The sequence below is a fragment of the Dermacentor andersoni genome, chromosome 7 (genome assembly GCF_023375885.2).
Source record: "Dermacentor andersoni chromosome 7, qqDerAnde1_hic_scaffold, whole genome shotgun sequence".
Classification (NCBI taxonomy): Eukaryota; Metazoa; Arthropoda; class Arachnida; order Ixodida; family Ixodidae; genus Dermacentor; species Dermacentor andersoni.
In genome coordinates this window covers 11,716,413-11,732,720 of record NC_092820.1, presented here as the reverse complement: position 1 = coordinate 11,732,720, position 16,308 = coordinate 11,716,413, and the positions used below count along the sequence as shown (strand labels likewise).

Here is a 16,308-nt window from a genome sequence, read left to right as displayed (position 1 = left end):
AGACACGAGGTCATTGCGGTGCATAGGTCTGTTGTGGCATCTTCCGGCCATTTCTTTGGTGTCGTCCATGGTGCTGTCCTTCCTTGTGCACTGTGAGCACTGCCGCATTGCTACTGACATTTGTTTCAATTTCGGATACATTCTATTCGACATACTCGAACATTCTCCCCTGTTTAAGTAAGTCTGATAAAGTGGGGGAATGAAGCATTGCATATTTTCGAAGGTGAGACGATGCTGTGGCGAGGATGATTTGGTTCTGGACTACAGCGTCAACGTTCTTGAAGCTACAGTGGCGAGAAAGCTGCCGGAGGCACGTGCAGAAGGCGTCCAGTGACTCACCAACATTTTGCTGGGCTTCACAAAATTTGTAGATCACAAATGTCAAGTTCAATCGCAGGGCAAAGTATGCACTCAGTTTCGCTCATGTAGCATCGTATTCTGACACCAATGGGTTCTGTGTGGTCTGGGTCGTGCATGCAGCTGTTGCAGCTTGTGTAGTGCTGTCAGGGAGGGAGCAAAATATGTTGTGGACTTCCTGACCGATGTAGTGCAGAAGGAGCGCTTTCTTGTGTGCATCTGCCATGATATCATATGCTAAAAGAAAGTTCTCGAACCTTTGTATTCACTTGGTCCATTCGTGACCAATATTTGGCACCTGTAGCGCCAAGGTCGAAACTGGGAAAGGGATGGAGCACGTGTGCCATGGCTGCGATTGCCGGTTGCTGCTGAGGGATGATATGACACTGTCTGTTGGTTTGGCACTCACATGAGATCAAATGATACTTCTGACACCATTTTAGTTTTCCTGTAGACTGAAATACAGTCTGATTGATTAGATTGGGGTGATACGGTGATATGAAATTGTTGCTTAAGCTCCCATGCTTTATTCCAGGTTGCCAACCGAGTATTCACATTTGGCTAAATGCTCTGAATAGACACTACAGGCATCAGAGTGCTTTGTTCCGGACTTGTAAATTACACTAATGTCATATTCCTACAGTCTGAGGCTCCACTGTGCCCCGCGTCCTGAAGGGTCCATTAAGTTTGCTAACCAACACAAGGCGCGATGGTCGCTTACGGCTTTTAATGGTCTGTCATATAGGCAAGGGTGAAATTTTGCTGTAGCCCATATGATGGCAAGCCATTTCTTTCGGTTGTAGAATAATTTCCTTCTGCTTTGACAGCGACCTGCTAGTTTAAGCTATCACCTGTTCAAGACCATCTTTTCTCCAGACTAGGACAGTGCCAAGGCCTAGGCTACTGGCGTCAATGTGGATTTCCATATTGGCACCTTCGTTGAAGTGCGCAAGTACCGGTGGTGACTGCATGTGTTGTTTGAGTTCTTGAACTGTGTCAGCCTGAGGTGTTTCTCACTTGAACTCAACATCATGTTTAGTTAGATGTGTCCACGGCGCAGTGATGCGCGAAAAGTTCTTGACAAACCAGAAGTACATGTTGCTGGGCTAGTCAGTTCATATTGCTAAGTAGACCATATATAAATATGATTGGTTGGCGCAAACAAGGAAGGACAGAAGCGAACAAGGGAAGCTGTCTTCCTTGACAAAGCTATCTGGATTGCGCAACAAAACAAGGACACAAAAAGAAACAAAGACAAAGACAAGTGCTACTTCTTGTGTCCTTGTTTTGTTGCACTATCCAGATACCTTTGAATGATGACCGACCAAGAAGGCTGTATCACCATCCTTGACAAAGCACCTGCACTAGGCGCACATGCCAAGGAATCTACGCACTGCCTTCTCGTCAACGGGCTGCTGGAACTTTGCGATGGAAGCTGTCTTCTCCAGGTCGGGGCATACTCCAGACTTGCTGATGACGTGTCCCAGGAACAGCAGCTCTTCGCACGCAAAGTGACACTTTTGCAGTTTCAAAGCGAGTCCGCAAGACTGGATTGTCTTTAGTACTGTTTCAGGGCATCTCAACTGTTCGTTGAAACTTGCAGAAAAAACGCAATGTCATCCAAGTCGACGAGGCAGGTCTGCTACTTTAACCCTGCTAACACCGTGTCCATCAAGCGCTGGAACGTTGCAGGCGCTGAGTACAGTCCAAATGGCATGACCTTGAACTCATAGATGCTGTCTGGCATGATGAAGGCAGTCTTTTCGCAATCCCATTTGTCCACTTCTATTTGCCAGAAGCCAGTCTTGAGATCCATCGCCAAGAAGTATTTAGCATTGCAGAGCCAATCTAATGTGTTGTCTATCCGTGGAAGGGGGCATACATCTTTCTTCGTAATCTTGTTCAATCGACGATAAAAGATGCAGAAACGTAGGGTTCCGTCCTTTTTCTTTACCATGACTAAAGGAGATGCCCACGGGCTTTTCGACGGCTGGATGATGTTGTAGCGGAGAATTTTGTCTATTTGTCGCTTTATGGCATCACATTCTCGCATTGAAACTCCGTATGGGCTCTGGCAGAGTAGTCGAGCACACTCTTCAGTCATTATGCAATGCTTTACAACTGGCGTTTGTTGAAGCCTTAATGACGTCGAAAAGCAGTCTTTGTGTTGTCGGACTACTCGGTGCTGTGGGTGGCTGCTTTACTACTTATGACACCACGACAGGTACCTAAGTCGTCTTCAGACGATTTGACACTGCAGCGATATGGGTCAGCCATAGCCCTGGAGAGTGACCAGTGACCTCGACCATACTTAGCCTCCGGTGTAGCGCTCTGTGGGTTCATTTGGTGTCATTGAGCCGGGAAGCACGGCAGCCCGCCGCGCTCGACCCGGCGCTAATCTTAACCGCTTTTGCTGCAAGTGCACACGAAGACCTTTGAGCTGTTCTAGCTTACTTATGCGGAGACTTGGATTTATGTTGAAGTCTGATTTGGAAACTATAATAGTTAAGGTAGGACAAACGCATTGCTGGTTTCCAGAAATTCCTTGATGTATGCGATCGTCATGCCCTTATTGACGTGTTTGAACTCCTGGCTGAAGTTTGTCAGCAAAACTTTCGTTTTTCCTCTGTGCAGCTGAGCAATTCCTCTTGTGACGCAAACTTCACGGTCAAGCAGCAGACATTGGTCACCCTCAATGACACCTTCTACGTCTGCAGGTGTTTTTATGCTGACAGAAATGACGATACTGGAGCGGGGTGGGATGCCGACTTGACTTTCGAACACACTTAAGGCATGGTGACTACGAGAGCTCTCTGGTGGTATTGCTTGATCTTCAGACAGCATTATCGACTTCAACTTCAGGCTGATGACTGTGCCATGTTGGTTCAAGAAGTCCATGCTGAGAATTATGTCTCGTGAACACGGTTGGAGGATAATGAAGGTGACAGGAAAGGTGCAGGCATTAATGATAACTCTGGTCGTGCAGATTCCGGTCGGCGTAATGAGGTGTCCCCCAGCTGTCCAGATTTGAGGGCCTTCCCACGCAGTCTTAACTTTCTTCAACTGGGCGGCAAGGGGTCCACTCATCACGGAGTAGTCAGCTCCTGTGTCCACTAAGGTGGTGACTCCCTGGCCATAGAGAAGCAAGTTGAGGTCATTGGTTCTTTTTCTTGCATTACAGTTAGGACATGGCACCGGATCATGGCTGTGCCGTGTTTACATGTGGCTGGAAAGTGGTGCAATCAGGTCTTCTTTTGTCGGCATGTTCTTTGCTTCTAGGCTTCGTCGGGATAGCAGAGTCTTGTTGATATATCGTCATGAAAGACTTTTCGGCGTCTTCAGCGGTGGAGGATCTTCGTCACTTCGATGAACAGCAACCGCAGCTTCATTGGTAGCTGCTTTTAGTTTTCCGGATATGGGCTCGCAAACTGGCCCCAGACTGGGAATATGTATGGTTGGTGCTGCAGCGACAGGTAGCGGTCAGGTGGTGGCGAACGAGATGGTCATAAGGGCTCCACCGAGTGGCGGCGAGGTAGTCGGCGATCTCGTGAGGCTGTTCGCCAAGCTGCGGTCATTGTGGGTTAACAGCAAATGCTCGCAGTCCCATTTGCCAGTATGGACATCGGCTGTAGATGTGAGCCACTTCTCCACAGTGGTAGCAGAGCGGGCAATGGTAATGAGTGCACCAGATGTCTGTCTTCCTTGGGTAGTTTCGCTGGATGACAGGTGGGCGAGCTGGTGGTTGCAGACAGTGGAACTGCATCATTACAGTGCCCTGGCACGGGCGCGGAGGGTTACTTTGATGGCGGGTGAGGGTGGCATAGGTCATCGCCTCAGGCTGAGTCTGTGGTGATTGCGCTTGCCCTTCGGGAAGTTCCAGTGACCGCTGGATTTCTTCTCTCACGACGTCAGCGATTGAGGCAATGTGAGGCTGGGATCTTGGGAACATCCTCTGAAGCTTCATTTTCCTGACCACTCTGATGGTCTTGCGCAGGTCATCGGTGCCCAATGAATGAACTTCGGCCTAGTTTGCTGGGATTGTGCAGCAGTTGAATTGCTGGTTCCGCATTTCCAGCGTTTCCTTGATGCTGGTACCTTGATACCATTCTGGCAAAAAGCTCTTACTTGACACCACACACGAGTAGGCGAACTTGCTTCTCCTCAGACATTTCGGGGTCGGCGTGGCAGAACAGATGGCTCATTTCTTCTGTAGAGATGGCAATGTTCTCGTTTGGTAGCTGCACACGGGCTTCCAGTACAACTTCGGCCCTTTCTTTCCGGACAATGCTTGTGAAGCCCCTCAGGTAGCTACTGCAGAACAAGTCCTACATTGTAAGGATGGACTCCCGGTTCTCGAACCATGTCCTCGCAGCATCTTCCAAGGTGAAGTACACATGACGCAGCTTATCCTCAGAGATTCAGTTATTGAAGGCTGAGATCCTTTCGTAAGTCTCCAGCCAGCTTTCTGGATCTTCAGTCGATGATCCATGGAAGGTTGGTGGGTCCCGAGGTTGTTGCAGCAGAATAAGGGATGCTGGGACAGCCATTGTGGTTGTTGACTTGGGCTTGATCCCTCTGGTATTCTCGGGAAGAGGTAGCAGTCTTTGCTGCCTACGGCTAGCTCGCTGGTCCTTGGCGATGTTGGTGTTCTCCTCAAGTTTCGGGCTTGGATCGTGGCTTTGCAGGGGCGTTTGGCACATGAACGCACCCTCATCACTGACATTTCTCGTTTCAAAGCTGTCATCAAAGACCATATTTCAAGTCACACTACCTAACCTGACACGCCGTTTTTTCAATATGTGCCGACCCCTCATGTAGTGTCCTGTTTAGGGACCTTAGAGGTATAATAAATAAATAAATAAATAAATAAATAAATAAATAAATAAATAAATAAATAAACAGAAATGAAAGGGCACTAATCAAATTTGTATCTGATAGCACTCAGGCTTCCTCGTCTGTGGCTTTCATGAATGTGCCAATATCATTCAGCAACTCAAAAAATTACTTTAGCAATTTTGCCCAACACAGCCATTGCACTTGAGTTTAGTACGCAATGTCCAGTGTCGCCTGCCCGTATCAAAGGCACGAACCGACAATGGTTCAGTGTTTTCGACCGAATAAAGCTCACTGTGCAAAACAATGTTCGTTAATTTCTTCATTTAGTGCAACATGTTTCTCTTGGTGCAGAATGCAACAAAGCTTATATTGAGTGCTCGAAGCTTTACCTGCAGGCACACAACGAACCAATTATTGCGTTACACATTAGTGTGGCACCATAGGCTGCGAGGGGGATACACTTCTTCCACGGCAACCCTCATACATGACCACTTTTTCAAGCACTGGAAGAATGTTGGCTCCAGTGACCATCCCATCCATCGGTATCAGGTCAAGCAGTTCCTCTGTGGCATTAACGTTTCCGTGAGTGCCTCAAATGAAAATCACACATTCCCCGTTGTCAGTAACCTCAGTGCTCCAATCCCCAGCAATTGAATATGCGACCAACATGCGGCACAACTTGTCGAGGCCACATTCAATGCCTGCGCTAATCTCACAATGTTCAGCAAGTGCATTTGGTTGGAGGCTGATCTCCTTAAAAGTTCTCTTCGTGCTGAAACAAACAGCATCTACTACTACTTGCAAGCACTTCTTTATGAAGATGTAACTAATAAGCAATTTCAGACCATAAGATTTATGGCCAATTAGAGTAAAATGGAAACAGAAAGGAGACAAGTGCTCTGCAAGTGTTCGGAAGAGTTAGCTCAATGGACGCAATTATTTTTTATTCACTGACACTGACGTTCCCGCTGGGCATTTTAGTAGAGTTCGTTATATATGATGTTCAGCAAAGTCGACAGTTGAACAAGTTCTTTTTCTTTGTGTTTGGTCTTCGTGCACTGCCCACCCTCAGTATGCGTTAAATAAGATGAGACACAGCAGCGAAACTTGCCCTCACCGTGTTGTAGCTCATCTGGGCTGTTGTGCTGCAAGAACCATTGCTGCTTTTCAAAGGCTGATTTCAAGCCCTGCTGAGCCTTACACTTAGATGGGCTGCATCGGCCATGAATTTGAGACCACTGCCTTAAATGATGGTTCAAGCACTGGCTCATTTGACTGATGTAGCACTCGCAACATGACAGGAGAATCAGGTAAACCATGACTATGTGCATGGGGAACGCTTTTGCACACAAGTTTTTATACTAAGTGCCAAGTGGCACATTTCTGATAGCTTCTGTGGTACAGTGAAAATAGCCTGAACTTCTCTGTAGCCTCCCTGAGGCGGTGCAACAATCTATAGGCGCTTAAAGGACTCCCTCTACAGAAGGCGTGAAGCCTCGAATACAGTAGAACCTCGTTCATACGTGTTGTAGAAAAATGTGACAAGAAATTAGCGAAAAAGAAAAAGATTGAGCTGGTGGGCAACGCCGGAATATTTCATATCATTTCGTTTATTATACCTCAAACGCCCTAGTTGGGGTATTAAATAAGGGATGGGTTTTAATTACAGTGAAAGTGTGATTCCAGCGCCACGTTGAATTGATGTGGATCAGAGTGGTGCACGGCAATTGCAGGTAAATGGTTCCAGTCTCATGCGGTTGTCACAAAAAAGGAGTGAAGATGAGTGGTAGTTTGCGCCGGGGGAGGGTAAACCGTTCTGGGATGGTTTGTGTGGTTGGACAAGCAATGAACTGGCAAGATAGCTGGAACTTCGAAGGGAGCATTATAAAATTTCTGGTAAATGTTGCTACGGAACAGCTACCACATTGAGGCTGCACTGAGGAGGAAGAAGACGACGTGGGCCCGCTTGATATAGTGTCGCCATTTTGGCCTTCCGTTAGCTTCCCTGTAAATAAATTGTATGTAGTATTGGGCTCCAGCTACACGTAACATTAATTTGGTGGAGGTGGACATTCCCCATACCCGTCATGGAGCTTCGCAGCGGTCGCAACGGCGACAATGCAACTTCGGCTCCTGCTGGTGGCACTTCACCTACGCAACCGTCTCCGCCTGCAGCCCCGACCTACGTTGCCGTTTCCCCCCCTCGGGATCCTGGTGTTTTCAACGGAGTCGGCAGTCCTGATATTGACGACTGGCTCCGCTTATACGAAGGTGTCAGCACCAGTCACAGGTGGGATCCGACTATTATGCTTGCGAATATTTTTTTCTACCTCGACGGAGCTCCACTTGCATGGTTCCAGACTCGTGAAGAGGAGATCTCGAGCTGGGATCTCTTCAAAGAGAAGCTCCACGACCTTTTTGGCAATCCGTTCGGTAGCCAAGTCGATGCCAAGAAAGCCCTTGCCACACGTGTACAGATGTAGACCGAGTCCTACGTGTCGTACATTCTCGACGTCTTGGCGCTTTGTGCCAAGGCTGACCCGACCATGTCTGAGAACGATAAGGTTAATCACATCCTCAAAGGCATTGCTGACGACGCCTTCAATTTACTGGTGTTAACGAACGTCCCCAGCATCGATGCGATCCTCAAGGAGTGCCGCCGTCTTAAGAATGCTAAAAGCCGCCGGGTCCCCCAGCACATCACGCGACTTCCCAACACAGCTGCTACATCATCCTGTGACGACCTCTTCCACCAGCCGTCGCGATGTGACAACTTGACCCGCATCATTCGTCGTGAGGTCGAAGCGGCACAACCAGCGGCCGTCACCTGATCCGTCACCATTCCCGTCACCTGATCATTCTCCGGTGACAATATCCTTGATCCAGGCTGTCGTCCGTCAAGAGTCGTCCAACATCGGCCTGCAATCCATTCGTTCCATACGCTCGGAACCTCTTTTTCCACGCACGTCCCCACCGCGCTCTTCGTACTCCTCTTACGGACAGCGCAACCCCTCCGAATGGCGAACCGTGGACGACAAGCCGATCTGTTTTAATTGCCGACGCATTGGACATGTAGCTCGCCACTGCCAATATGATGCCATGATGCCACCAGGGTGAAACATGAAGCTCACTTTATGCCATCTGCACCACAAAATGGCAGTGCGTTTGGCTTATCGTATATTAAAAGTGTGCAGTATGCTTCCTATGCCACACGCACTGCAAAACAGATAGGTGAAGATGTTTATCGCAATGGGTTGGCAGCCATAGCTGGTGACGTGTGATGACCCACAAGGAGTTTTACTGCTACCAGAAAAGAAAACCGAGTGTGTTGCGGCATTTTCATATGAGATGGACAGGCGAGTACTGCAAGGAAGCTGCCGTTGCGGGAGCCAACTGCTCTTGATCGCATGTGCCTCGCACATTTTCTTGTTCACACGGGTTCTAGTGGGTGAAAGATGTAACACATAATCAAAGTTTTGTGATGTACTGGACGTTGGTGCCAAAAGAATGTGTTTTCCAGAAATGTATTGACTGTTAAAAGAGGAGTGTAACTGTATTGAGTTATGTTTTGCCTTCTTGATCGTGAACATTGGTACTGGGAAACCATACGAAATGGGACTGTATCAATGAGGTTCCACTGCATACAAGCCCATTTAAGCAATGCATGTCATTTATGCCACTCTTAACAGATGAGGAACAAAGTGCCAAGGATATGAGCCACCAGCGCAGCATGACCGTGTCCCGCAGGTGCTGGCGGCAGGCCACCTCAGCCAGCTTCTCTGCACATGGCCAGCTGCAACAGCCCCCACCTGTGCTACCACACTAGGCATTCCTTGCACAAAGCACTCACCTGTCAGCTGAGCACCTCTGGACAGTGACTGGGATGCGGCAGCAGTCTTTGGCCTCCAGAAGTAGTGGCTGCCGCTCGTCATCAGCTAGCAGTTCCAGCTCGTGCTCTGTCTCATTCCGCAAGTCCAGCACTAGGTGGCATTGGGTGGGTCTGCAGGAAGGGGAGGCACCCTTCATGTGCTACCAAGGTGATGCAGGATCACCGAACCAAGAGTCAAAGAACTGTTAAGTGTACTTTCATGTGGCAACAGGCATATTATCCAAACGAGCATTGATAAGAAGGCCGCCCTACATTGCAAATCTTGCTATTCTGCTTTATGAGTGTGCAACAGTTATTATTAGAAAAACTTAAAGAGTGCTATAAACACATTGGACGTAGAAAACAAGAACAAAGGGAACCGAGGGGCTCAATCTTTTATTAATCATATCATAAGAAGCCAACAAAGACACCAATGACAACATAGGGGAAACTAACTGTACTTACTAATTGAATTAAAGAAATTATGAATTAATTGATGTATCGTGCCAGACAAGCTCTAGAGGGAGGTGCCATATCACACTCACCGCTAAACTGTGCATAAGCACATCAGCACGGTGTGTGCATCCATGAGCTCTCTGACTGAAGACGACAATGACCAGATGCGTCTAGATAAACCCCATTCTGTACTTGTAGCCCTGGCATGTGTCATGTTCTGGACAATACTTCGGTGGCGAAGAGGATGGGATACTACTCCGGCATAACCTTCTGCTGAAGATAGATGCACCAAGGCAAGGCAACTCGCCCACTAGTTTTTGATGGAACAGTGGGAAACTGGGGTACCAGGCGTCGTAGCCATAGTGGGGGAGGCACTTATGAGGCTTCAAAGCTCGATGCTTCAAGTTCGATGCTTCAAAGCTGTACAAAAACGCCTCTAATGAACGCGGTGTTGCCTTAGAAACGAGCTGTTTCTAAGGCTCAGGCGTGCGTCGCTTGCTCAGGCGCACATTTCGTTGTCGCGCCGAACGCTGCGTTGCTCGACGCTCACCGCGTTCGATGCGGGGCGCGTAGTCGCTGCGCCGTAGCGCGTCTTACACCCCTTGGCGGGTCGACGAGAACGCTGTCGCGTTCCACTCTTGAAGGCGAAGCTTAAGCGTCTTCCAATTTTTTCTCTGGCCGAGTGGATTTTCTCCTGGCATAGTTGTGGACGTTTTCTGGCTAGCAGATGAGAAAAAGAAACAATGCATGGTTGCTCACTGTTATCACTGCGGGGACTCGACGGATTGCCACGCGTTCACTTGAGTGCAACATCTCCAGAAAATTTTGTCTCGCCGGTGTAGGATACTGAGCAGTATGCCTATGGTTCTCTGTGGACCAAGCGTCTCACGTTTTCTTCGATATTCCTTTGGTAACCACACTCGGTGCCCAAAGTAGGCATTCAATTATGGCCAACACACTTTCCTCGCGTTTTTTTTTTTCATTTCCGTGCCCCTGCCCTACAAAAGAAAGCAAGACGTGGCGCAGCAAATTGTCGCATGGTGAAAATTCAATTTTGTTACTACTTCTTTTGCAGAAAGTAATGGGCCACGGGACGCTTCAGTTGCCAGATTATATTGCTGTGATAACAATTATATGGACCCTCCAGGTGCATTCCTGCCATCACTGTCGCCCTCACATTCCATATAAAGTCCAAGGGCAATAACATCGTGACCCCGCGCTGCATACTGTATGCGCGAGTAAAAGCATGGGGGGGGGGCATGGGTGAGCCAACGATGGTGCAAACAGCACAGAAAGCTCCACTTACATTAGTTGCCACAGTGAGTGGGATCCGCATAATTTTTCCCTCTTAACTTGAAGAAACAGTGAAGTTATTCATGATTGAGTGTATAAGCACGACTGAATGAGGATGTAAAAGGAACAGATACACAGAGACTGCGCTGTCTCTGTCTATCCGTTTCTTTCTACGTCCTCGTTCAGTTGCGCTTGCACATTCCATGATGGATTTCAACCAACTAGCCAGCCAACATGTTTTAACCAAGTGAGGTTATGTTGCCCTGAATACCAATGAGGTTTTCAGTCTAACAGTGGGCCATACTGTGCTTATATAACAAAAATTTTCTATTGCTTAGAAAGTACCACTTTTCAGTTTTCTTCCAGAAAACATAAGGGGCTTTATATCTAATGGCGAGTGGTTTCTGCAGGCTATCATCAGCTAGTTAAGACCAAGTTAAAACCCCATAATTTCAGAGCAGAACTTCTGCAAAACACTCGAAGATATTGTAAACAGCTCGCTGTTACCTCATACATCACACTTGTCCAATTCAGAGGCTCTTAACAGATATAGTTTACAGAACTTAGACCTTCATTGTTAGTGCTAATTTATGGATTTGTAAAATTCATACTTGAATTTTTTTTAGCTTACCAGATTCTGGTAAACATATGTTAAAAATAAGGCCCTAAATAAAAATTCAGCTTTCTACAACTGGTAGAATCCATCTTTCAGTTTTAAACACAAGAAATTTTATTCACACTGGTTAGTGGTTATATGTATGAGAGCATCTTTGCATTTCACATGCATCAAAGAACAGAGAACAGGCCACAGCATTCACAATAAATGTTTGTTCTGGTTCGTGCAGGCATGGCCGCTGGAAAAAAAAAGGGGGGGCAGTCTCCCACATCAGGGGGGAAGGGGTGCAATGGAAGAGAACATGAGAGACATAGTTGCATTCTTGGCCGCTTGGCTGGACCTAACGGTGCTAGCTGTGGAGAATGGCATGCGTTGTCTTCCACGGGCAACAGCGCGTTCCAAGGACGTTCCAGACGCATTCTTTGTGCCGATCGTAGACAAAAGTGGCCAACTGGTGGTGCCGCAATGGCTGACAGCGTCTTCGATGCACGTGGCAGGCCACACTTTTTTTGTTTGATCCAGTGGCTGTGGTGCAGGCTAGGCACACTTGCTACTAATTTCGAAACACCTGTCATTCTATTAGTGCATGGTCTCCTCATGTAATGACTGAGACATGCTTCTCATACTAAATACACAAATATAGGGTTCTGTGCTAGGACATCATATTATATATCATGGGCCGCAATAGGTTGAAGGTGCCGCATTATACAAACAACTAAACAAGCTTGCTGCTGCAGTTGCAGCTTTGTCACAGTTGCTGCAGTTGCAGCCAAGTCACCAAATGTTTCAAAGTTAGCAAAAACGAAAGAGAAGTTTGTTGTCAAAAAAACAATAAATCACATGAATATAAACATACAGGCATACTACTGCAGAACTGCAGGGTGACTTATTTTCCTTAAACCGTTAGAAACTGCAGTAAGTTTATGTACGGTTAAGATTGAAACAATCTAGTTCTTAACATTAGAGCCGATTCACTGTTCTTCGTGAGTATGGGGCCTGCCCAGGAAGGTGCCATTCAAACAAGGTCCGACATTTATTTATATCACGGAACATCTAGAAACACTAACTGTTGCTGCACTTTTTTTCCTTTCTTTAAGTTAACACACCTGTCTTGGGACACAGTTCATTCCATACATCCTTGAATGGTAGGGATAGTAACTGCTTGAAACTTCCCATGGCTGTAGTTCTTCTTAAGGTGAAAATATATGACATGAAAATGCATAAAAGGAACATACAGAAGACACTGTGCTAACAATTGCAATCATTTCTACCATGCTTTCCCATTTAGTGAGAAAAACAACAGAAGGCCAAGAAAAGAAGACAACAAACAATGTAAGCCAGAGGAAGCATAGTAGAGAAAATTATTTGCCATGTTTCATTGAAACGTACAAGTAATAAAGAAGAGGCAAGTGAGACTGGACAACAGGTGGGAGCTGAATTCACACTTTCTGCATTATGCTAGCAGCTATTAAAGTAGAGCAGCGGCCACCCTCATGTCCATAGTGTTGACCAGTTGCCCGCTCCTTAGTTCACGCATTACTAAGTGATACCTGCAGTTCGAAGCCATCGGGCTAACACTCCCAGGACTAATCTTGTGCACAAGTAAGGAGGATGGCCGCCATCAGACAGTTCACATGCTTATAAAGTTCATTAAGATGAGACGGGTCCTGCTGCAGTTTTTCTTATACTTTCTCTAGTTTCATTGTTTAATTGTTTTCTTCATACGATTGCAAGCAAAAAAGAAAATTTTAAGAAAACTCATGTCACGATGACTTTCTGACGGTAATGTATTTAGCATTGAATCAGTATAGTAGCGACACAACATATTGCCACAGTCAAAACGAGTTATGTATGAGGTGTGCACAAAAGCTGGACTCCGCTTTTGCGCTTCCCTAAGAAGATTTGGCACCATCGAGTGAAGCCACCATGACATCCACGCGTGGCCTACAAAATGCATGGCGTGCCAGTGCTTGCGAACGCTTAGAAATGCATCATGCAGAAACCCGGCTTCTCTCTTGCACTTTTTTATGGACACAGCAGAGTGTGGGTATAGGCCAGTTCATGATTTTGGGAAGTTACCGCAAGCAAAACACAAGACTTGAAGAAAAGGACAACACAAAGCGGTACTGACAACTGATGGTTAAATGAAACCAATGCCAAACTTTTATAGATCAGACACACATGTGCACCCGAAAAGCAACATAAAAACCAATAAAAAACACAAAGCGACCTTAAACAGGGGTGCGATACAAATACTAAGAAAACACTGACAGACCACTGAGACACCGAACATGTATTTCATAGAAAGAAATTAAAGTTCTTTCTGGGAAACCACAACTCCCAGCGACTCTTAAAGCATTGCATGGCCACTGCTTCTACAATCTCTCTTTCCAGCTGGCCATTTTTTCCACTGATAATCTCAGTCTCTGAAAACAAAGAAGAGCAGCCCAAGCAACTACGGCAATGAATAGCCAAGTTCGACGCTCCAGCAGCCCTCAGGGAACATTCATGCTCATGCAAGCGTCGCATTGTTGTTCATCGCGCATGTCAGTCATGTCAGTCAAAGCCATAACACAGGTCACCGGATCATGCTCAACAGGATCGGGAGGATCCACTGGGTGATGCGAGAGGCAGTGAACGTCCTTGCGCAGACGTCCAGACTTATAGTTGACAACAAATGAAAATTCCTGGAGCCGCAAAGCCCAGCGACCAAGCCGTCCTGTGGGGTCCCGAAGGGAAGACAGCCAGCACAGGGCGTGGTCGTCTGTAACGACTGAAAACGTGCGGCCATACAAATATGGCCGGAACTTGGCGACACCTCAGACTAAAGCCAAGCACTCCCGCTCGATGATGGAGTAATTTCTCTCAGCAGGTGACAGCAGGCGGTTGGCGTAAGCTATCACGCACTCGGTACCATACTGCTGTTGAGCGAGAACAGCGCCGATGCCGTGGCCGCTTGCGTCAGTGTGGACTTCGGTCAGTGCAGATGGATCAAAGTGGGCTAGTATGGGAGGGGTGGCCGGAAACACAATGAGAGCGGCGAATGCATTAGCTTGCTCAGGGCCCCATGAGAACGGCGTGTTCTTCTTTAGAAGATCGGCCAAAAGCTGAGCAATGTCGGTGAAGTTTTTTACGAAACGGCAAAAGTAAGAACACAGGCCAATGAAGCAGCGCACGTCACAAGCAGAATGTGGCACAGGGAAACTGCGTAGGGCACGAACTTTTTCCGGATCTGGTTGGACACCGGATGTGCCAACGAAGTGTCCCAACATGGTAACCCGATGGCACCCGAATTGACACTTCGTGGAGTTCAATTGGAGGCTGGCTTTTCGGAAGACAGCAAAAACGGCAACGAGTCGGGTAAGGTGGCTGCCGAACGTGGGAGAAAGAACAATAATGTCACCAAGGTAACAGAGACAGGTAGTCCATTTGTAGCCTTGCAGAAAAGAGTCCACCATATGTTCAAATGTCGCAGGAGCATTGCATAGGCCAAAGGGCATGACTTTAAACTGATGTAAGCAATCCGGCATGATGAAGGCCGTCTTGTCGCGGTCCATTTCATTGACTGAAATCTGCCAGTAGCCGGATCGAAGATAGATGCACGAGAAGTATTCAGCTTTGTGCAAGTAGTCCAAGGCGTCATCGATGCGTGGTAGTGGGTAGATGTATCTTTGGGTGATCTTATTTAAATGGCAATAATCAACGCAAAGATGCCAGGTACCATCTTTCTTTTTTCGCAAGGACAACAGGCAAAGCCCAAGGGCTGGCTGATAGTTCGATGACCCCTTTGCGGAGCGTTTTGTCCACTTATGATTGGATGACTCGACGTTCAGCCTGCAATACACGATAAGGACGCTGACGAATAGGATTCGTGTCTCCAGTGTTGATACAGTGGTGAATCACAGATGTTTGTCCTAAAGGCTTGTCGCCGAAATCAAATATGTCAAGGTACGATTCGAGGAGGAGATGTATGTCTGTGGCCTGTGAAGAGGTGTGGTCAGGTGCATTCATCTTCACCAAGTCATCTGTTAGGGAACCAGAGCTGTGAGGTGCAATTGGTGCTAAGAAACCGCTCTCAGCATTCAGACTTTCAATGTCAAATTCGGAAGTATTAGAAATGCTGGCCAAGAACATGCCGGCTGAAAGCACTTTAGGGCACAGGCTGAAATTCAGAAGTGGAAGAATGACGTTGTTATTAGTAATCGTCACCAGCGTATGTGGAAGGGCAACGTTCCGGTTCAAAGCCCATCGATGATGGGGCGAAGGACATATTCACCATTGGGAATCTGTGGCTGTGCGGTCAAAGCGACGCAAGTGACTGCCTCAGGTGGCAGACGCACATCTTGAAGCGAACACAAGTGCGGTGGAATGGTGCTTGGAGCATTGGTGACTTGAGGCAGTTCCAACTGGAGAACACCGGTTGCGCAGTCGATGAGATAAAAATTCCAATCCAAGGATAATGTCGTGAGGGCAGTTGTCGATCACAACAAAGAGAACAGAAGTAGGGCGGCCGGCTATACTTATGCGCGCAGTACATTCCAAGCACAACATGCACGCTGTCCGTCGGCCACACTAAGCACTCTGGCAGCTGCTGGGGTGAGGACCTTCTTTAAATGTCTACGTAGGCTAGCACTCATCACAGATACATGGGCTCCAGTGTTGACGAGTGCTTCGACAGGTAAGCCGTCTATTTTAATGTCAATTACACTTCTCTTTGTGGGCACAGACAGAGGATTTGCTGCAGTAATGGGCAATGCAGCACCACCTCCGAGGGCTGCATTTATTAGTTTTCCGAAAGAGTGCGGCCAAACGCCACAAGGGACGGAAGGCGATATGTTTGCGGTGAACAAGACTGGTGTCCGCGCGGCAATGATGAGCGACT

At 47.3% G+C, this 16,308-nt stretch overlaps 1 protein-coding gene across 2 annotated transcripts in view; it reads right to left on the bottom strand.

Annotated features, from left to right (window-relative positions):
- The window catches only part of brun (trafficking protein particle complex subunit brun), a 642,817-nt gene that overhangs the window by 167,511 nt on the left and 458,998 nt on the right, over positions 1 to 16,308 (bottom strand). For both annotated transcript variants that reach the window (XM_072289153.1, XM_072289154.1), the window contains exons 19-20: positions 9,044 to 9,193; positions 8,909 to 8,986 (exon numbers count right to left, since the gene is read on the bottom strand). In XM_072289153.1, coding sequence (XP_072145254.1) covers positions 8,909 to 8,986; positions 9,044 to 9,193 — 228 coding nt within the window. The remainder of the gene's footprint in view (positions 1 to 8,908; positions 8,987 to 9,043; positions 9,194 to 16,308) is intronic.